Consider the following 25003-nt stretch of genomic DNA (forward strand, 5'->3'; position numbering starts at 1 on the left):
GAGGAGCCGCTGGGTGACAACCCCGGAGGAGCCGCTGGGTGACAACCCCGGAGGAGCCGCTGTCTGACAACCCTGGAAGAGCCGCTATCTGACAACCCTGGAGGAGCCGCTGTCTGACAACCCTGGAGGAGCCACTGTCTGACAACCCTGGAGGAGCTGCTGTCTGACAAATCTAGAAGAGCCACTGTCTGACAAATCTAGGAGAGCCACTGTCTGACAACCCTGGAGGAGCCGCTGTCTGACAAATCTAGAAGAGCCACTGTCTGACAACCCTGGAGGAGCCGCTGGGTGACAACCCTGGAGGAGCCGCTGGGTGACAACCCTGGAGGAGCCGCTGGGTGACATCCCTGGAGGAGCTGCTGTCTGACAAATCTAGAAGAGCCACTGTCTGACAACCCTAGAGGAGCCGCTGTCTGACAACCCTGGAGGAGCCGCTGGGTGACAACCCTGGAGGAGCTGCTGTCTGACAAATCTAGAAGAGCCAATGTCTGACAACCCTGGAGGAGCCGCTGGGTGACAACCCTGGAGGAGCCGCTGGGTGACAACCCTGGAGGAGCTGCTGTCTGACAAATCTAGAAGAGCCAATGTCTGACAACCCTGGAGGAGCCACTGGGTGACAACCCTGGAAGAGCCACAGGCTCTACTACTCTGGAGGAGCCGCTGGGTGACAACCCTGGAAGAGTCACAGGCTCTACTACTCTGGAGGAGCCGCTGTCTGACAACCCTGGAGGAGCCGCTGGGTGACAACCCTGGAAGAGTCACAGGCTCTACTACTCTGGAGGAGCCGCTGTCTGACAAACTCGGAGGAGCCGCTGTCTGACAACCCTGGAGGAGCCGCTGGGTGACAACCCTGGAGGAGCCGCTGGGTGACAACCCTGGAGGAGCCGCTGTCTGACAACCCTGGAGGAGCCGCTGGGTGACAACCCTGGAGGAGCCGCTGGGTGACAACCCTGGAGGAGCCGCTGTCTGACAACCCTGGAGGAGCCGCTGGGTGACAACCCTGGAGGAGCCGCTGGGTGACAACCCTGGAGGAGCCGCTGTCTGACAACCCTGGAGCAACCACTGGGTGACAACCCTGGAAGAGCCACAGGCTCTACTACTCTGGAGGAGCCGCTGTCTGACAACCCTGAAGTAAGAGTTGGGCTCTGGGCCCCTTACCACACATTGTAGCAGCACTGCTCGATCTGCAGTCATGTGGACCCCGGACCCCGCACCACCCCCTTTTCCTGAATCATTTCTGGATTTGGGCCTCGATGCCGGAGACCTCGCGCTCTGATCTATGATGGTGGCAGCAGGTCAGAGCCGCGTCTGACGAGGGGTCACGGCCTGATAATGCGGGGAGGCTGCAGCCAGGGGGCCACATATGTACAGAGCCCTGGACGTTCCCTCTAAGCCCCCGGGATAACAGACCACACTGATTACCTTTCTGAGTGGATCCCATTTTTGTTGGAGCCAATGTAATGATTTTTCCTGTCCACGGGCATCACGTCCACGTGTCCCCCAGACTCATCCGTAATGACACCGGCGTGGACGGCCGTCCGACAAATGCTGGACGTCTGGAAGAGAAAACAATGTCACCACTGACCACAGGAAGGCGAGACCCCGAACCCACGGGTGACATCACTGATCTAATGACATCAGACATGAGACCACACCCCTTATACACAGCCCCGCCCCTGCTGATGACATCACTTGTATAATGACATCAAACATGAGACCACACCCCTTGTACACAGCCCCGCCCCTGCTGATGACATCACTGGTATAATGAAGTGATCAGACATGAGACCACACCCCTTATACAGAGCCCCGCCCCTGCTGATGACATCACAGGTATAATGACATGTGATCACACATGGCGGGGCTCGGAGGCCGGCGCTGGCCTCTGTACTGGAAGCCACTCTCTATTTGTCTTCCAGGGATTCTGGCAGGAGGTCTGCGGTGGTCCTGATACACAGGGGGTCCACACACCCGGGACTGGTCTGGACACTCTGATAACGGATACCAGGCTCAGACTCTGCTCGAAGCGGTTCCATCGCTTCCTGGAACGAGCCCAAAATCACATGCATCTAACCTCTATATCCTCTATGTCCGGCCCCCCATGATGTGACCTGCAGAGACCACCGCCACTTCTAGCAGATCACCTGTATACGAGCCCCATCAGACCCCGGTCACATCCAGAGCTGCGCTCACAGTGCTGGATCTCGCGGACTGTCCCTCATTGTCTGTACGGTGTGTGGGTGATGGTGCGGCCCCCCATTGTCTGTGCGGTGTGTGGGTGATGGTGCGGCCCCCCATTGTCTGTGCGGTGTGTGGGTGATGGTGCGGCCCCCCATTGTCTGAGCGGTGTGTGGGTGATGGTGCGGCCCCCCATTGTCTGTACAGTGTGTGGGTGATGGTGCGGCCCCCCATTGTCTGTGCGGTGTGTGGGTGATGGTGCGGCCCCCCATTGTCTGTACAGTGTGTGGGTGATGATGCGGCCCCCCATTGTCTGAGCGGTGTGTGGGTGATGGTGCGGCCCCCCCATTGTCTGTGCGGTGTGTGGGTGATGGTGCGGCCCCCCATTGTCTGTACAGTGTGTGGGTGATGGTGCGGCCCCCCATTGTCTGTACAGTGTGTGGGTGATGGTGCGGCCCCCCATTGTCTGTGCGGTATGTGGGTGATGGTGCGGCCCCCCATTGTCTGTGCGGTGTGTGGGTGATGGAGCGTCCCTCCATTGCCTGCACGGTGTGTGGGTGATGGTGCGGCCCCCGATTGTTTGCACGGTGTGTGGGTGATGGTGCGGCCCCCCATTGTCTGCACGGTGTGTGGGTGATAGTGCGGCCCCCCCATTGTCTGCACGGTGTGTGGGTGATGATGCGGCCCCCCATTGCCTGTGCGGTGTGTGGGTGATGATGTGGCCCCCCATTGTCTGTACGGTGTGTGGGTGATGGTGCGGCCCCCCATTGTCTGTGCGGTGTGTGGGTGATGGTGCGGCCCCCCATTGTCTGCATGGTATGGCCCCCCATTGTCTGCATGGTGTGTGGGCGATGGTGCGGCCCCCCATTGTCTGCATGGTGCGGCCCCCCATTGTCTGTATGGTGTGTGGGCGATGATGCAGCCCCCCATTGTCTGCATGGTATGGCCCCCCATTGTCTGCATGGTGTGTGAGCGATGGTGCGGCCCCCCATTGTCTGCATGGTGCGGCCCCCCATTGTCTGTATGGTGTGTGGGCGATGGTGCGGCCCCCCATTGTCTGCATGGTATAGCCCACCATTGTCTGCATGGTGTGTGGGCGATGGTGCGGCCCCCCATTGTCTGCATGGTGCGGCCCCCCATTGTCTGTATGGTGTGTGGGGATGGTGCGGCCCCCCATTGTCTGTATGGTGTGTGGGGATGGTGCGGCCCCCCATTGTCTGTATGGTGTGTGGGCGATGGTGCGGCCCCCCATTGTCTGCATGGTATGGCCCCCCATTGTCTGTATGGTGTGTGGGAGATGGTGCGGCCCCCCATTGTCTGCATGGTATAGCCCACCATTGTCTGCATGGTGTGTGGGCGATGGTGCGGCCCCCCATTGTCTGCATGGTGTGTGGGCGATGGTGCGGCCCCCCATTGTCTGCATGGTGTGTGGGCGATGGTGCGGCCCCCCATTGTCTGCATGGTATGGCCCACCATTGTCTGCATGCTATGGTCCCCGATTGTCTGTATGGTGTGTGGGAGATGGTGCGGCCCCCCATTGTCTGCATGGTGCGGCCCCCCCATTGTCTGTATGGTGTGTGGGCGATGGTGCGGCCCCCCATTGTCTGCATGGTGCGGCCCCCCATTGTCTGTATGGTGTGTGGGCGATGGTGCGGCCCCCCATTGTCTGTATGGTGTGTGGGCGATGGTGCGGCCCCCCATTGTCTGCATGGTGCAGCCCCCCATTGTCTGCATGGTGTGTGGGCGATGGTGCGGCCCCCCATTGTCTGCATGGTATGGCCCCCCATTGTCTGCATGGTGCGGACCCCCATTGTCTGTATGGTGTGTGGGCGATGGTGCAGCCCCCCATTGTCTGCATGGTATAGCCCACCATTGTCTGCATGGTATGGCCCCCCATTGTCTGTATGGTGTGTGGGAGATGGTGCTGCCCCCCATTGTCTGCATGGTATGGCCCCCCATTGTCTGTATGGTCTGTGGGAGATGGTGCGGCCCCCCATTGTCTGCATGGTATGGCCCCCCATTGTCTGTATGGTGTGTGGGCGATGGTGCGGCCCCCCATTGTCTGCGCAGGGACAGAGGGGTATTGCTGCTGGTCACACTGTGCCGCGCTGGCAGGCCCCGCCCACATGACCCCACAAGTAACGGTGACTACTTACATCTGCGTAAATGTTGGAGCCGATGACGGGCGCCCAGTGCGAGGGCTCGTCCTTACAATGGCTGGGGCAGGAGAACCTGTGCAGGGAAAGAAAGGGTTAATGCCGAGACCCCCTGCAGACCCCGCCCCAATATAGAAGGCAAAACACCGCATCCTCACATCCCCCTCCCCCGGTCCGCTGCGCTATTTACCTGGGGCAGTGCTTCGCCGGCTTCTCATACGGGCAGATCTCCGCCACCGAGGAGTAACAGTCAATAGTCTGCACTGAGGGAGGAAGGAGGCGTCATATACGGGCAACATACCGCCACATGGCGCTGTGTAGTGCCGTATATACAGGATATACACCATAGACTGGATATATACCCCCAGAGAGGATATACACCCGAATACACCCCCAGACAGGATATACACCCGAATACACCCCCAGAGAGGATATACACCAGAATACACCCCCAGAGAGGATATACACCCGAATACACACAAAGAGGATATATACCCGAATATACCCCCAGAGAGGATATATACCCAAATACACCTCCAAAGAGGATATATACCCAAATACACCCCCAGAGAGGATATATACCCGAATACACCCCCAGAGAGGATATACACCCGAATACACCCCCAGAGAGGATATACACCCGAATACACACAAAGAGGATATATACCCGAATATACCCCCAGAGAGGATATATACCCAAATACACCTCCAAAGAGGATATATACCCAAATACACCCCCAGAGAGGATATATACCCAAATACACCTCCAAAGAGGATATATACCCAAATACACCCCCAGAGAGGATATATACCCGAATACACCCCCAGACAGGATATACACCCGAATACACACAAAGAGGATATATACCCGAATATACCCCCAGAGAGGATATATACCCAAATACACCTCCAAAGAGGATATATACCCAAATACACCCCCAGAGAGGATATATACCCGAATACACCCCCAGACAGGATATACACCCGAATACACCCCCAGACAGGATATACACCCGAATACACACAAAGAGGATATATACCCGAATATACCCCCAGAGAGGATATATACCCGAATACACCTCCAAAGAGGATATATACCCAAATACACCCCCAGAGAGGATATATACCCGAATACACCCCCCAGAGAGGATATACACCCAAATACACTCCCAAGACAGGATATATACCCAAATACACCCCCAGAGAGGATATGTACCCGAATACACCCCCAGAGAGGATATACACCCGAATACACCCCCAGAGAATATATACCCGAATACACCCCCAGACAGGGTATATACCCAAATACACCCCCAGAGAGGATATATACCCGAATACACCCCCAGAGAGGATATGTACCCGAATACACCACCAGAGAGGATATACACCAGAATACACCCCCAGAGAATATATACCCGAATACACCCCCAGACAGGGTATATACCCAAATACACCCCCAGAGAGGATATATACCCGAATACACCCCCAGAGAGGATATACACCCGAATACACCCCCAGAGAATATATACCCGAATACACCCCCAGACAGGGTATATACCCAAATACACCCCCAGAGAGGATATATACCCGAATACACCCCCAGAGAGGATATACACCCGAATACACCCCCAGAGAATATATACCCGAATACACCCCCAGACAGGGTATATACCCAAATACACCCCCAGAGAGGATATATACCCGAATACACCCCCAGAGAGGATATACAGTTAGGTCCAGAAATATTTGGACAGTGACACAAGTTTTGTTATTTTAGCTGTTTACAAAAACATGTTCAGAAATACAATTCTATATATAATATGGGCTGAAAGTGCACACTCCCAGCTGCAATATGAGAGTTTTCACATCCAAATCGGAGAAAGGGTTTAGGAATCATAGCTCTGTAATGCATAGCCTCCTCTTTTTCAAGGGACCAAAAGTAATTGGACAAGGGACTCTAAGGGCTGCAATTAACTCTGAAGGCGTCTCCCTCGTTAACCTGTAATCAATGAAGTAGTTAAAAGGTCTGGGGTTGATTACAGGTGTGTGGTTTTGCATTTGGAAGCTGTTGCTGTGACCAGACAACATGCGGTCTAAGGAACTCTCAATTGAGGTGAAGCAGAACATCCTGAGGCTGAAAAAAAAGAAAAAATCCATCAGAGAGATCGCAGACATGCTTGGAGTAGCAAAATCAACAGTCGGGTACATTCTGAGAAAAAAGGAATTGACTGGTGAGCTTGGGAACTCAAAAAGGCCTGGGCGTCCACGGATGACAACAGTGGTGGATGATCGCCGCATACTTTCTTTGGTGAAGAAGAACCCGTTCACAACATCAACTGAAGTCCAGAACACTCTCAGTGAAGTAGGTGTATCTGTCTCTAAGTCACCAGTAAAGAGAAGACTCCATGAAAGTAAATACAAAGGGTTCACATCTAGATGCAAACCATTCATCAATTCCAAAAATAGACAGGCCAGAGTTACATTTGCTGAAAAACACCTCATGAAGCCAGCTCAGTTCTGGAAAAGTATTCTATGGACAGATGAGACAAAGATCAACCTGTACCAGAATGATGGGAAGAAAAAAGTGTGGAGAAGAAAGGGAACGGCACATGATCCAAGGCACACCACACCCTCTGTAAAACATGGTGGAGGCAACGTGATGGCATGGGCATGCATGGCTTTCAATGGCACTGGGTCACTTGTGTTTATTGATGACATAACAGCAGACAAGAGTAGCCGGATGAATTCTGAAGTGTACCGGGATATACTTTCAGCCCAGATTCAGCCAAATGCCGCAAAGTTGATCGGACGGCGCTTCATAGTACAGATGGACAATGACCCCAAACATACAGCCAAAGCTACCCAGGAGTTCATGAGTGCAAAAAAGTGGAGCATTCTGCAATGGCCAAGTCAATCACCAGATCTTAACCCAATTGAGCATGCATTTCACTTGCTCAAATCCAGACTTAAGACGGAAAGACCCACAAACAAGCAAGACCTGAAGGCTGCGGCTGTAAAGGCCTGGCAAAGCATTAAGAAGGAGGAAACCCAGCGTTTGGTGATGTCCATGGGTTCCAGACTTAAGGCAGTGATTGCCTCCAAAGGATTCGCAACAAAATATTGAAAATAAAAATATTTTGTTTGGGTTTGGTTTATTTGTCCAATTACTTTTGACCTCCTAAAATGTGGAGTGTTTGTAAAGAAATGTGACAATTCCTACAATTTCTATCAGATATTTCTGTTCAAACCTTCAATTTAAACGTTACAATCTGCACTTGAATTCTGTTGTAGAGGTTTCATTTCACATCCAATGTGGTGGCATGCAGAGCCCAACTCGCCAAAATTGTGTCACTGGCCAAAGATTTCTGGACCTAACTGTATAGCCGAATACACCCCCAGACAGGATATATACCCGAATACACCCCCAGACAGGATATATACCCAAATACACCCCGACAGGATATATACCCGAATACACCCCCAGACAGGATATATACCCGAATACACCCCGACAGGATATATACCCGAATACACCCCCCAGACAGGATATATACCCGAATACACCCCCCAGACAGGATATATACCCGAATACACCCCCAGAGAGGATATATACCCAAATACACCCCCAGACAGGATATATACCCAAATACACCCCCAGACAGGATATATACCGAATATACCCCCAGATAGGATATATACCCCATAGACCCCGATATACGTCACCCCCTGCTCACTTTATACCCCCAGGTCTCACCTGTGACCTTTGACACCATGAATGAATTTCCAGGTTTGAATTTACTGAGGGAAATAAAGGATTGGTCAGTGTCAGCGATTCCGGGGATTTACAGATGGAGCGAAAATGTGTCATGTTACCTCAGTGACTCCACGCCATTCCTGGAGGACTTCACAAAGAACTGCAGCCGCCCCTTCCGGGTAATGTCCACCAGACCACCATTGTTATCAATGACCCCGTAATGTATGGCCGCTCTGCACAGGCTGGACATCTAGAGGAAACATCACCAGTGAGACTAAGAAATAAGGAAAGGGGAGGAGCCGAGACAGGGAGAGGGAGGAGCACAGACAGGAGGAGGGAGGAGCATAGACAGGGGGAGGGAGGAGCATAGACAGGGGAGGGAGGAGCACAGAAAGGGGGAGGGAGGCGCACAGACTGCGGGAGGGAGAAGCACAGACTGGGGGAGGGAGGGGCATAGTCAAGGGGAGGGAGGAGCATAGACAGGGGAGGGAAGAGCATAGACAGGGATAGAGAGGAGCATAGACGGGGAGGGAGGAACACAGACGGGGAGGAGCATGGATGGGGAGGAGCATAGACAGGAAGAGGGAGAAACATAGATAGGGAGAGTGAGAAGCACAGACAGTGGGAGGTAGGAGCAAAGACAGGGAGAGGGAGGAGCACAGACATGGAGAGGGAGGAGCACAGTCAGGGAGAGGGAGGAGCATAGACAAGGGGAGGGAGTAGCATAGACAGGGGGAGGGAGGAGCACAGTCAGGGAGAGGGAGGAGCACAGACAGGGGGAGGGAGGAGCACAGACAGGGGGAGGGAGGAGCACAGACAGGGGGAGGGCAGAGCACAGACAGGGAGAAGGCAGAGCACAGAGAGGGAGAGGGCAGAGCACAGACAGGGAGAGGGAGGAACACAGACAGGGAGAGGGAGGAGCACAGACAGGGAGAGGGAGGAGCACAGACAGGAAGAGGGAGGAGCACAGACAGGGAGAGGGAGGAGCACAGACAGGGAGAGGGAGCACAGACAGGGGAGGAGCACAGACAGGGAGAAGGAGGAGCACAGACAGGAAGAGGGAGGAGCACAGACAGGAAGAGGGAGGAGCACAGACAGGGAGAGGGAGGAGCACAGACAGGAAGAGGGAGGAGCACAGACAGGGAGAGGGAGGAGCACAGACAGGGAGAGGGAGCACAGACAGGGGAGGAGCACAGACAGGGAGAGGGAGGAGCACAGACAGGGAGAGGGAGGAGCACAGACAGGGAGAGGGAGGAGCACAGACAGGGAGAGGGAGGAGCACAGACAGGAAGAGGTAGGAGCACAGACAGGGAGATGGTGGAGCACAGTCAGGGAGAGGGAGGAGCACAGACAGGGAAAGGGCGGAGCACAGACAGGGAGGGAGGAGCATAGAAAGGGAGAGGGAGGAGCACAGACTGGGGGAGGGAGGAGCATAGACTGGGGGAGGGAGGAGCATAGACAAGGATAGAGAGGAGCATAGACGGGGAGGGAGGAACACAGATGGGGAGGAGCATGGATGGGGAGGAGCATAGACAGGAAGAGGGAGAAGCATAGATAGGGAGAGTGAGAAGCACAGACAGTGGGAGGTAGGAGCACAGACAGGGAGAGGGAGGAGCACAGACAGGAAGAGGGAGGAGCACAGACAGGAAGAGGGAGGAGCACAGACAGGAAGAGGGAGGAGCACAGACAGGAAGAGGGAGGAGAACAGACCGGAAGAGGGAGGAGCACAGACAGGAAGAGGGAGGAGCAGACAGGAAGAGGGAGGAGCACAGACAGGGAGAAGGAGGAGCACAGACAGGGAGAGGGCGGAGCACAGACAGGGAGAGGGCGGAGCACAGACAGGGAGAGGGCAGAGCACAGACAGGGAGAAGGCGGAGCACAGACAGGGAGAGGGAGGAGCACAGACAGGGAGAGGGAGGAGCACAGACAGGGAGAGGAAGGAGCACATTAAAAGGGGGAGGAGCATAAACAGGATGGGGAGCAGCATACACAGGTAGAGAGAGGGGCAGAGACAGGAATAGGAGGAGCAGAGACTGGAATAGGAACAAAGACAGGAAAAAAAAACACACACAGGAAGGAGGGGAGGATTCAGGAATAGGAGGAGCAAACACAAAGGTTGGGGTAGAGACAGGAACAGGAGGAGCAGAGACTGGAATAGGAGGAGCAGAGATTAAGAGGAGGAAAAAAGACAGGAATGGGAGGCGCAGATAGGAAGTTGAGGAGCATAGAAAGGAAAGGGGGGAGGAGAACCGACTGGAAGGGCAGGAAAGAAAGAAAAGAAAAGTAAAAAAAGGGGACGATCAGAGACAGGCATAGGAGGAGAACAGAGGGAAAGGAAAATAGGAAGGAGTGGTAAAAATAAAGGTGAGGAGCAAAAAAGGGATAAAACAGGAGAGGCAAACATAAAATAGGAATCTAGAATGGAGGGGGGCATAGAATGGAAAGGAGGGGCATAAAATTGAGGGGAGGGGCAAAGAATGAAGGGGAGGGGCATAGAATGGAGGGGAGGGGCAGGTGAGGCGAGGTGCATATCCAGAAGGGGCACATCAAGCATTGGACCCTGGGGGTATGGTCACTCAACCAGTACTTCTAATATGGGGGGCCCAGGGGACACTTACGCTGTCATAGAAAAGGGTCCCAAAGGTCTTCCCTTTTTTACTTGCGCAGCCGGCCGGACAGAAATACCTGAAACCGAAATATCACAGCTTATTACAGATCATCGATGAGGAACCCCCCCTCTGCGCTCGCTGAGTCTGCCCAGTGCACTCTGTGGCTCTGGAAATGGCAGGAGCTTCAGGAATGAGCCGGGACTGGTGACTGCCAGGAGTCCCCCTTTAAGTGCTCTGCATGTGGAGGATCTGGAGTCGGGGGCGCCACGTGTACAAATATTGTCTTAAGGAGTGAAACAGAACAAGGACATTTTGTTTATTTTGCCACCGAAGCTCCAATCCCAATAAAGGCGTCCATGTGTGATATACAGTATATACCATGTGTGATATACAGTATATACCATGTGTGATATACAGTATATACCATGTGTGATATACAGTATATACCATGTGTGATATACAGTATATACCATGTGTGATATACTGTATATACCATGTGTGATACACTGTATATATCATGTGTGATATACTGTATATACCATGTGTGATATACAGTATATACCATGTGTGATATACAGTATATACCATGTGTGATATACAGTATATACCATGTGTGATATACAGTATATACCATGTGTGATATACAGTATATACCATGTGTGATATACTGTATATACCATGTGTGATACACTGTATATACCATGTGTGATATACTGTATATACCATGTGTGATATACTGTATATACCATGTGTGATAAACAGTATATACCATGTGTGATATACAGTATATACCATGTGTGATATACTGTATATACCATGTGTGATATACAGTATATACCATGTGTGATATACAGTATATACCATGTGTGATATACAGTATATACCATGTGTGATATACTGTATATACCATGTGTGATACACTGTATATACCATGTGTGATATACTGTATATACCATGTGTGATATACTGTATATACCATGTGTGATAAACAGTATATACCATGTGTGATATACAGTATATACCATGTGTGATATACTGTATATACCATGTGTGATATACTGTATATACCATGTGTGATATACTGTATATACCATGTGTGATATACTGTATATACCATGTGTGATATACTGTATATACCATGTGTGATAAACAGTATATACCATGTGTGATATACTGTATATACCATGTGTGATATACTGTATATACCATGTGTGATATACTGTATATACCATATGTGATACACTGTATATACCATGTGTGATATACAGTATATATCATGTGTGATATACTGTATATACCATGTGTGATATACTGTATATACCATGTGTGATATACAGTATATACCATGTGTGATATACTGTATATACCATGTGTGATACACTGTATATACCATGTGTGATATACTGTATATACCATGTGTGATATACAGTATATACCATGTGTGATACACTGTATATACCATGTGTGATATATTGTATACACCATGTGTGATATACTGTATATACCATGTGTGATATACAGTATATACCATGTGTGATATACTGTATATACCATGTGTGATATACTGTATATACCATGTGTGATATACAGTATATACCATGTGTGATATATTGTATACACCATGTGTGATATACTGTATATACCATGTGTGATATACTGTATATACATGTGTGATATACAGTATATACCATGTGTGATATACTGTATGTGTGATATACTGTATATACTATGTGTGATATACAGTATATACCATGTGTGATATAGTGTATATACCATGTGTGATATACTGTATATACCATGTGTGATATACAGTATATACCATGTGTGATATACAGTATATACCATGTGTGATATACTGTATATACCATGTGTGATATACTGTATATACCATGTGTGACATACAGTATATACCATGTGTGATATACAGTATATACCATGTGTGATATACAGTATATACCATGTGTGATATACTTGTGAGGCAAATCCCGGGATATGAAGATGACACCCCTTCCGGGGGTTGTTTACCAACCAGCCCGGAAGGACTGACTTGGCTGTCCATCACGTGGACACTGGGGATCATCCCCCGATCCGGCGTTCAGCATATCGGGTCTCCCTGGAGGTGCAGCAACACATGCGCCAGGAGATTGACGAGATGCTGAAGCTGGGGGTGATCCAGGCATCCAACAGCGCTTGGGCCTCGCCTGTAGTCCTCGTCCCTAAGAAGGACCGAACCACTCGGTTCTGCGTGGACTACAGGGGGCTCAATGCGGTCACGGTCGCCGATGCGTACCCAATGCCACGCATCGATGACCTGCTCGATCAGTTGGCCGGGGCTCAGTACCTGACCATCATGGATCTGAGCCGGGGATATTGGCAGATCCCCCTGACTCGCAAGGCCAGGGAACGCTCTGCCTTTATTACCCCATTTGGACTGTACGAGTCCACGGTGATGCCATTCGGGATGAGGAATGCCCCTGCCACTTTCCAGCGGATGGTCAACACCCTGCTCAAGGGACTTGAAGGGTACGCGGCCGCGTACCTGGATGACATTGCCGTCTTCAGTCCCACCTGGGAGGACCACCTAGAGCATCTAGCACAGGTGCTCAGGCGGATCCACCGGGCAGGTTTGACCATCAAGCCGGGAAAGTGTCAGCTGGCCATGAGCGAGGTCCAGTACCTCGGTCACCGGGTAGGTGGGAGAACACTGAAGCCCGAGCCTGAGAAAGTGGAAGCCATCGCATCCTGGCCCACCCCCAGGACCAAGAAGCAGGTGATGTCCTTCTTGGGGACCACTGGGTACTATAGGAGGTTTGTTCCATGCTATAGTAGCCTGGCAAAGCCCTTGACGGACCTCACCAAGAAGAAGCTGCCCTCTGCAGTCGATTGGACAATGGACTGCGAGACAGCCTTCCGGGCCCTAAAGGACGCCCTGTCCAGCCCGCCCGTGCTACAGGCAGCCGACTTCACGCGGCCGTTTGTAGTACAGACCGACGCCAGTGACTTCGGCCTCGGTGCGGTGCTCAGCCAGGTGGACTCTGCGAGCCAAGAGCACCCAGTCTTGTACCTGAGCAGGAAGCTGTTACCAAGGGAAGTTGCCTATTCCACGATGGAGAAGGAGTGCCTGGCCATAGTGTGGGCCCTGCAGCGTCTGCAACCCTATCTATACGGGCGCCACTTCATCGTGGAGACGGACCACAATCCCCTCAGCTGGTTGCACACCGTCTCTGGGACGAATGGGCGATTGTTGCGATGGAGCCTTGCGCTCCAGCAATACAACTTCACCATTCGCCACAAAAGGGGCCGTGACCACGGTAACGCAGACGGGCTGTCCCGACAAGGAGAGGTCGCGGACGGGCGCACGGGGGAACACCGAAGTGTGCTGCCCCCTAGCGCCCTCAAAAGGGGGGAGGTGTGAGGCAAATCCCGGGATATGAAGATGAATTATGACTCCAGTCATAATCCCTCATCACTCCCTGGCAGTGCCCCCTCCCTTCTTGTTCTCAGTGTTCCACTCACACCTCCATGGCCATGTCCTGTGATATGGAGATGAGGTGGTGTGGGAACAATAGACACAGGATGACTCCCTGCCGTCACCCTGTAACAAGAGTTGTATCTCATTAGCAAGGCTATGGAACTAGCTAGACAGAACGACTCCAGTAAAAAATGGTTCATATCTCGCAAGCCATATTTCCGATAAATATGGCAACCATAAAAATGGTGTCTCCGCATGTGGACGATGCCGGCACACCCTTTTTATGGGAGCAGGACATTGGGAAATGCCCCAGGCGTGATATCAGCCAATGGGGAACTGGCAGACAGGTCATGAGTCCCCTCGTTCTGTAGCTAAATTCATAACTGTCACAATGAGAGCATTGGCGTCCGCCTACGACGCTCCCAGGCCAAGTTATGGCCATATTCCATGTTGTGGATTTTGTCCATAACTCCAGCCAGGGGTGGAGCAGTGCTTCCCTGTGAGGTCACTAAGGTAGGAGGGGACCTGGATTGCCCAGGTTGATAACCCTACTTCGGCCATTTTCCAGTGTTCTTCTGCTCGGGGGCCTGGTTGGGAAAGACCTGTGAGGGAGTTCCTGGAAACCTGGTCTACAGCGCCCCCCTGTGGCCAGACGCAACAAGGTAACTGCTGGAACTGTGTATGCCTGTTTGTAACCCATGCTTTGATTGTAACTGTACTCTGACATATGTATATTCTGTAGATTCCCTATTGTATATATTGTAGTTTCTAGTGTGCTTTAGGCTGATTAAATTATATAATTAATCTTGGGCTGTTCTGTTATCTCGATCTTGAATCCCACGTCTGTGTGTTCGGCTAATAGTTACCGTAAATCGGTTGGTGGCAGCGAATTGTGCCAAGGATTATTGTGGGGAGGCCAGTGAGATTCGGGGAGATTTTATATATTCCGCCCGCGGAGGTCGGGGGAATATATACCTTACTCTCACCGGGGACCCTTCAATAATCGGCATAAGTAGTATAGCGGCCTCCTTGCTTATGGTCGGGCAATTCCATAATTGGCCTGACTATAAGAGGGGCGCTAGAGAGCGCGTCACGGGCTCTGTCTGTCGGTCGGGAGGTATAAAGGAGGGGTGACCCCCACTTGTTACCCCCCGATTGTGACGTACTGGTAGCCAGCGCGGGGGATTTCTGAGTGACCCCCCCGGTGGTTTGTGACAATACTGTATATACCATGTGTGATATACTGTATAAACCATGTGTGATATACTATATAAACCATGTGTGATATACAGTATATACCATGTGTGATATACAGTATATACCATGTGTGATATACTGTATATACCATGTGTGATATACTGTATGTGTGATATACTGTATATACCATGTGTGATATACTGTATATACCATGTGTGATATACTGTATGTGTGATATACTGTATATACCATGTGTGATATACTGTATATACCATGTGTGATATACTGTATATACCATGTGTGATATACCGTATATACCATGTGTGATACACTGAATATACCATGTGTGATATACTGTATATACCATGTGTGATACACTGTATATACCATGTGTGATATACAGTATATATCATGTGTGATATACTGTATGTGTGATATACTGTATATACCATGTGTGATATACTTTATATACATGTGTGATATACTGTATATACCATGTGTGATACAGTATATACCATGTGTGATATACAATATATACCATGTGTGATATACTGTATATACCATGTGTGATATACTGTATATACCATGTGTGATATACTGTATATACCATGTGTGATATACTGTATGTGTGATATACTGTATATACCATGTGTGATATACTGTATATACCATGTGTGATATACAGTATATACCATGTGTGATATACAGTATATACCATGTGTGACATACTGTATATACCATGTGTGATATACTGTATATACCATGTGTGATATACTGTATATACCATGTGTGATACACTGTATATACCATGTGTGATATATTGTATACACCATGTGTGATACACTGTATATACCATGTGTGATATACTGTATATACCATGTGTGATACACTGTATATACCATGTGTGATATACAGTATACCATGTGTGATATACTGTATATACCATGTGTGATATACAGTATATACCATGTGTGATATACTGTACATACCATGTGTGATACACTGTATATACCATGTGTGATACACTGTATATACCATGTGTTTTTTACTGTATATAGCATGTGTGATATACTGTATATATCATGTGTGATACACTGTATATACCATGTGTGATACACTGTATATACCATGTGTGATATACTGTATATACCATGTGTGAAATACTTGTGACGACATGGACACCCAATGCCTAGCATGGGTTAAAGTTTCTTAAAATTCAGCCAGACGTATTGTTATTTTGTGTTAACTCATGTTTGCTAATCTATTGTTTGGGACAAGACCCTTCCAGTAATCATTGTAATGTAGTTGTGTATTGCTAATGTGATTACCTTAGTAGCCATTGTCTAGTCTGTGACTTGCAGACTTCATGTAGATATCCTCAGTCTTTCTATCCACATCATTTAAATGAACATTATCCATGCAGCTTGAAATTCATCCAATAAGAGAAGCAATCTTGTACAACCAATCCGATAAGGGCACAGTATATCTATAGGGAAGGCGCAGGCTATAAAAAGGGGACTTCCTTAAGTCACCAATGGTTGGTGGATGTGCATGATCCAGTCTAAGCTCTTAGGAGCAGACTAGAGGATCAGGATACCTTGTGGCTTCAATCTAGGGACTCCGGTTCCGGTTGGAGACCATATCCACAGCCTAGGGATTTCGACTCCGGCTGCCAGGATTGTAACATCATACCAGAGACTACTTAAGGAGGACACTCAGGTTGGGACAGTTCAGTCACCTGTTACAGACTTTGCAGACCTCAGACAGCTTCCTAAATCTAGCGTTATTCCTTTCTCGGTGGGTGCCCGCCAAAAGCGGGGTGCTGCTGGATTGGAGTAAGTAGCCCTGGAACCTCTGAGGCATGGACATTCTAATCCCTGGTGAGCAGAGGAAGGGGGAGACTCTGTTGCCGGTTACATTTGTGTGTTTTGCTGGTTATGTGTTATGTGCCGTTAATTGGTTGGGGATCCAATAAAGTCTAATTATTGTGGTTCCCTCACCCTGTGTTGTCTGAGTAGTGTTACGCCCACGGTTAAGGAGGCCGGCGTTCAGTTGGGATGAGCCCTGAGCCACGCTGTCTTTCTAAAGGCGGCCGGGCCAGAGGACGAGAGCACCCACTGACCCCCGTGTCTCCACAGCAGAGCACCCACTGACCCCGTGTCTCCACAGGAGAGCACCCACTAGCACCCACTGACCCCCGTGTCTCCACAGGAGAGCACCCACTGACCCCCGTGTCTCCACAGGAGAGCACCCACTGACCCCCGTGTCTCCACAGGAGAGCACCCACTGACCCCCGTGTCTCCACAGGAGAGCACCCACTGACCCCCGTGTCTCCACAGGAGAGCACCCACTGACCCCCGTGTCTCCACAGGAGAGCACCCACTGACACCCGTGTCTCCACAGGAGAGCACCCACTCACCCCCGTGTCTCCACAATACTGTATATACCATGTGTAATATACTGTATATACAATGTGTGATACACTGTATATGTCACGGGAGGAATTTGGGTGAAGACTGCTAATGCAGTCTTCGTTTGGGATACAACTACATCTACATATTGATTATTTATATACACAGATATTCTTATTACGTTTAAACAAACATACTACAGCTCAGACCACCTTCACATATATACCATGTGTGACACACTGTATATACCATGTGTGATATACTGTATATACCATGTGTGACACACTGTATATACCATGTGTGATATAATGTATATACCATATGTGATACACTGTATATACCATGTGTGATATACTGTATATACCATATGTGATACACTGTATATACCATGTGTGATATACTGTATATACCATGTGTGACACACTGTATATACCATGTGTGATATACTGTATATACCATGTGTGATATACTGTATATACCATGTGTGATATACTGTATATACCATGTGTGACACACTGTATATACCATGTGTGATATACAGTATATACCATGTGTGACACACTGTAAATACCATGTGTGATATACTCTATATACCATGTGTGATATACTGTATATACCATGTGTGATATACTGTATATATCATGTGTGATATACTGTATATACCATGTGTGACACACTGTATATACCATGTGTGATATACTGTATATACCATGTGTGACACACTGTATATACCATGTGTGATATACTGTATATACCATGTGTGATATACTGTATATACCATGTGTGACACACTGTATATACCATGTGTGATATACTGTATATACCATGTGTGATACACTGTATATACCATGTGTGACACACTGTATATACCATGTGTGATATACTGTATATACCATGTGTGATATACTGTATATACCATGTGTGATACACTGTATATACCATGTGTGATATACTGTATATACCATGTGTGACACACTGTATATACCATGTGTGACACACTGTATATACCATGTGTGATATACTGTATATACCATATGTGATACACTGTATATACCATGTGTGATATACTGTATATACCATATGTGATACACTGTATATACCATGTGTGATATACTGTATATACCATGTGTTACACACTGTATATACCATGTGTGATATACTGTATATACCATGTGTGATATACTGTATATACCATGTGTGACACACTGTATATACCATGTGTGATATACTGTATATACCATGTGTGACACACTGTATATACCATGTGTGATATACTGTATATACCATGTGTGATATACTGTATATACCATGTGTGACACACTGTATATACCATGTGTGATATACTGTATATACCATGTGTGATATACTGTATATACCATGTGTGACACACTGTATATACCATGTGTGATATACAGTATATACCATGTGTGATATACTGTATATACCATGTGTGATATACTGTATATACCATGTGTGATATACTGTATATACCATGTGTGACACACTGTATATACCATGTGTGATATACTGTATATACCATGTGTGACACACTGTATATACCATGTGTGATATACTGTATATACCATGTGTGATATACTGTATATACCATGTGTGATACTGTAAATACCATGTGTGACACACTGTATATACCATGTGTGATATACTGTATATACCATGTGTGACACACTGTATATACCATGTGTGATACACTGTATATATCATGTGTGATATACAGTATATACCATGTGTGACACACTGTATATACCATGTGTGATATACTGCATATACCATGTGTGATATACTGCATATACCATGTGTGATATGCTGCATATACCATGTGTGATATACTGTATATACCATGTGTGACACACTGTATATACCATGTGTGATACACTGTATATATCATGTGTGATATACAGTATATACCATGTGTGACACACTGTATATACCATGTGTGATATACTGTATATACCATGTGTGATATACTGTATATACCATGTGTGATACACTGTATATACCATGTGTGATATACTGTATATACCATGTGTGATACACTGTATATACCACGTGTGATATACAGTATATACCATGTGTGACACACTGTATATACCATGTGTGATACACTGTATATATCATGTGTGATATACAGTATATACCATGTGTGACACACTGTATATACCATGTGTGATAGACTGTATATACCATGTGTGATACACTGCATATACCATGTGTGATATGCTGCATATACCATGTGTGATATACTGTATATACCATGTGTGACACACTGTATATACCATGTGTGATACACTGTATATATCATGTGTGATATACAGTATATACCATGTGTGACACACTGTATATACCATGTGTGATATACTGTATATACCATATGTGATACATTGTATATCCCATGTGTGATATACTGTATATACCATGTGTGATACACTGTATATACCATGTGTGATACACTGTATATACCATGTGTGATACACTGTATATACCACGTGTGATATACAGTATATACCATGTGTGATATACAGTATATACCATGTGTGTTACACTGTATATACCATGTGTGATATACTGTATATACCATGTGTGATATACTGTATATACCATGTGTGATATACTGTATATACTATGTGTGACACACTGTATATACCATGTGTGATATACTGTATATACCATGTGTGACACACTGTATATACCATGTGTGATATACTGTATATACCATGTGTGATATACTGTATATACCATGTGTGATACTGTAAATACCATGTGTGACACACTGTATATACCATGTGTGATATACTGTATATACCATGTGTGACACACTGTATATACCATGTGTGATATACTGTATATACCATGTGTGATATACTGTATATACCATGTGTGATACACTGTATATACCATGTGTGATATACTGTATATACCATGTGTGATACACTGTATATACCATGTGTGATATACTGTATATACCATGTGTGATACACTGTATATACCACGTGTGATATACTGTATATACCATGTGTGATATACAGTATATACCATGTGTGTTACACTGTATATACCATGTGTGATATACTGTATATGCCATGTGTGATATACTGTATATACCATATGTGACACACTGTATATACCATATGTGACACACTGTATATACCATGTGTAATATACTGCATATACCATGTGTGATATACTGTATATACCATGTGTGATATACTGTATATACCATGTGTAATATACTGTATATACCATGTGTGATATACTGTATATACCATGTGTAATATACTGTATATACCATGTGTGATATACTGTATATACCATGTGTAATATACTGTATATACCATGTGTGATATACTGTATATACCATGTGTAATATACTGTATATACCATGTGTAATATACTGCATATACCATGTGTGATATACTGTATCTACCATGTGTGATATACTGTATATACCATGTGTAATATACTGTATATACCATGTGTGTTACACTGTATATACCATGTGTGATATACTGTATATACCATGTGTGATATACTGTATATACCATGTGTAATATACTGTATATACCATGTGTAATATACTGTATATACCATGTGTGATATACTGTATATACCATGTGTGATATATTGTATACACCATGTGTGATATACTGTATATACCATGTGTGATATACTGTATGTGTGATATACTGTATATACCATGTGTGATATACTGTATATACCATGTGTGATATACTGTATATACCATGTGTAATATACTGTATATACCATGTGTGATATACTGTATATACCATGTGTGATATACAGTATATATCATGTGTGATATACTGTATGTGTGATATACTGTATATACCATGTGTGATATACTGTATATACCATGTGTGATATACAGTATATACCATGTGTGTTACACTGTATATACCATGTGTGATATACTGTATATGCCATGTGTGATATACTGTATATACCATATGTGACACACTGTATATACCATATGTGACACACTGTATATACCATGTGTAATATACTGCATATACCATGTGTGATATACTGTATATACCATGTGTGATATACTGTATATACCATGTGTAATATACTGTATATACCATGTGTGATATACTGTATATACCATGTGTAATATACTGTATATACCATGTGTGATATACTGTATATACCATGTGTAATATACTGTATATACCATGTGTGATATACTGTATATACCATGTGTAATATACTGTATATACCATGTGTAATATACTGCATATACCATGTGTGATATACTGTATATACCATGTGTGATATACTGTATATACCATGTGTAATATACTGTATATACCATGTGTGTTACACTGTATATACCATGTGTGATATACTGTATATACCATGTGTAATATACTGTATATACCATGTGTAATATACTGTATATACCATGTGTGATATACTGTATATACCATGTGTGATATATTGTATACACCATGTGTGATATACTGTATATACCATGTGTGATATACTGTATGTGTGATATACTGTATATACCATGTGTGATATACTGTATATACCATGTGTGATATACTGTATATACCATGTGTAATATACTGTATATACCATGTGTGATATACTGTATATACCATGTGTGATATACAGTATATATCATGTGTGATATACTGTATGTGTGATATACTGTATATACCATGTGTGATATACTGTATATACATGTGTGATATACTGTATATACCATGTGTGATACAGTATATACCATGTGTGATATACAATATATACCATGTGTAATATACTGTATAAACCATGTGTGATATACTGTATATACCATGTGTGATATACTGTATATACCATGTGTGATATACTGTATGTGTGATATACTGTATATACCATGTGTGATATACTGTATATACCATGTGTGATACACTGTATATACCATGTGTGATATACTGTATATACCATGTGTGATACACTGTATATACCATGTGTGATATACAGTATACCATGTGTGATATACTGTATATACCATGTGTGATATACAGTATATACCATGTGTGATACACTGTATATACCATGTGTGTTTTACTGTATATACCATGTGTGATATACTGTATATATCATGTGTGATACACTGTATATACCATGTGTGATACACTGTATATACCATGTGTGATATACTGTATAAACCATGTGTGAAATACTTGTGACGACATGGACACCCAATGCCTAGCATGGGTTAAAGTTTCTTAAAATTCAGCCAGACGTATTGTTATTTTGTGTTAACTCATGTTTGCTAATCTATTGTTTGGGACAAGACCCTTCCAGTAATCATTGTAATGTAGTTGTGTATTGCTAATGTGATTACCTTAGTAGCCATTGTCTAGTCTGTGACTTGCACACTTCATGTAGATATCCTCAGTCTTTCTATCCACATCATTTAAATGAACATTATCCATGCAGCTTGAAATTCATCCAATAAGAGAAGCAATCTTGTACAACCAATCCGATAAGGGCACAGTATATCTATAGGGAAGGCGCAGGCTATAAAAAGGGGACTTCCTTAAGTCACCAATGGTTGGTGGATGTGCATGATCCAGTCTAAGCTCTTAGGAGCAGACTAGAGGATCAGGATACCTTGTGGCTTCAATCTAGGGACTCCGGTTCCGGTTGGAGACCATATCCACAGCCTAGGGATTTCGACTCCGGCTGCCAGGATTGTAACATCATACCAGAGACTACTTAAGGAGGACACTCAGGTTGGGACAGTTCAGTCACCTGTTACAGACTTTGCAGACCTCAGACAGCTTCCTAAATCTAGCGTTATTCCTTTCTCGGTGGGTGCCCGCCAAAAGCGGGGTGCTGCTGGATTGGAGTAAGTAGCCCTGGAACCTCTGAGGCATGGACATTCTAATCCCTGGTGAGCAGAGGAAGGGGGAGACTCTGTTGCCTGTTACATTTGTGTGTTTTGCTGGTTATGTGTTATGTGCCGTTAATTGGTTGGGGATCCAATAAAGTCTAATTATTGTGGTTCCCTCACCCTGTGTTGTCTGAGTAGTGTTACGCCCACGGTTAAGGAGGCCGGCGTTCAGTTGGGATGAGCCCTGAGCCACGCTGTCTTTCTAAAGGCGGCCGGGCCAGAGGACGAGAGCACCCACTGACCCCCGTGTCTCCACAGCAGAGCACCCACTGACCCCGTGTCTCCACAGGAGAGCACCCACTGACCCCCGTGTCTCCACAGGAGAGCACCCACTGACCCCCGTGTCTCCACAGGAGAGCACCCACTGACCCCCGTGTCTCCACAGGAGAGCACCCACTGACCCCCGTGTCTCCACAGGAGAGCACCCACTGACCCCCGTGTCTCCACAGGAGAGCACCCACTGACCCCCGTGTCTCCACAGGAGAGCACCCACTGACACCCGTGTCTCCACAGGAGAGCACCCACTCACCCCCGTGTCTCCACAATACTGTATATACCATGTGTAATATACTGTATATACAATGTGTGATACACTGTATATGTCACGGGAGGAATTTGGGTGAAGACTGCTAATGCAGTCTTCGTTTGGGATACAACTACATCTACATATTGATTATTTATATACACAGATATTCTTATTACGTTTAAACAAACATACTACAGCTCAGACCACCTTCACATATATACCATGTGTGACACACTGTATATACCATGTGTGATATACTGTATATACCATATGTGATACACTGTATATACCATGTGTGATATACTGTATATACCATATGTGATACACTGTATATACCATGTGTGATATACTGTATATACCATGTGTGACACACTGTATATACCATGTGTGATATACTGTATATACCATGTGTGATATACTGTATATACCATGTGTGACACACTGTATATACCATGTGTGATATACAGTATATACCATGTGTGACACACTGTATATACCATGTGTGATATACTCTATATACCATGTGTGATATACTGTATATACCATGTGTGATATACTGTATATATCATGTGTGATATACTGTATATACCATGTGTGACACACTGTATATACCATGTGTGAAATACTGTATATACCATGTGTGACACACTGTATATACCATGTGTGATATACTGTATATACCATGTGTGATATACTGTATATACCATGTGTGACACACTGTATATACCATGTGTGATATACTGTATATACCATGTGTGATACACTGTATATACC

The 25003-nt window shown here is 46.2% G+C and overlaps 1 protein-coding gene across 3 annotated transcripts in view; it reads right to left on the minus strand.

The window, feature by feature from the left end:
• Positions 1 to 25003, minus strand: part of CRISPLD2 (cysteine rich secretory protein LCCL domain containing 2) — a 74602-nt gene that overhangs the window by 1957 nt on the left and 47642 nt on the right. For all 3 annotated transcript variants that reach the window (XM_075325323.1, XM_075325321.1, XM_075325322.1), the window contains exons 9-14: positions 10707 to 10773; positions 8208 to 8338; positions 8089 to 8132; positions 4525 to 4597; positions 4335 to 4410; positions 1423 to 1556 (exon numbers count right to left, since the gene is read on the minus strand). In XM_075325323.1, coding sequence (XP_075181438.1) covers positions 1423 to 1556; positions 4335 to 4410; positions 4525 to 4597; positions 8089 to 8132; positions 8208 to 8338; positions 10707 to 10773 — 525 coding nt within the window. The remainder of the gene's footprint in view (positions 1 to 1422; positions 1557 to 4334; positions 4411 to 4524; positions 4598 to 8088; positions 8133 to 8207; positions 8339 to 10706; positions 10774 to 25003) is intronic.

Source organism: Anomaloglossus baeobatrachus, chromosome 10, assembly GCF_048569485.1.
Source record: "Anomaloglossus baeobatrachus isolate aAnoBae1 chromosome 10, aAnoBae1.hap1, whole genome shotgun sequence".
NCBI classification, from domain to species: domain Eukaryota; kingdom Metazoa; phylum Chordata; class Amphibia; order Anura; family Aromobatidae; genus Anomaloglossus; species Anomaloglossus baeobatrachus.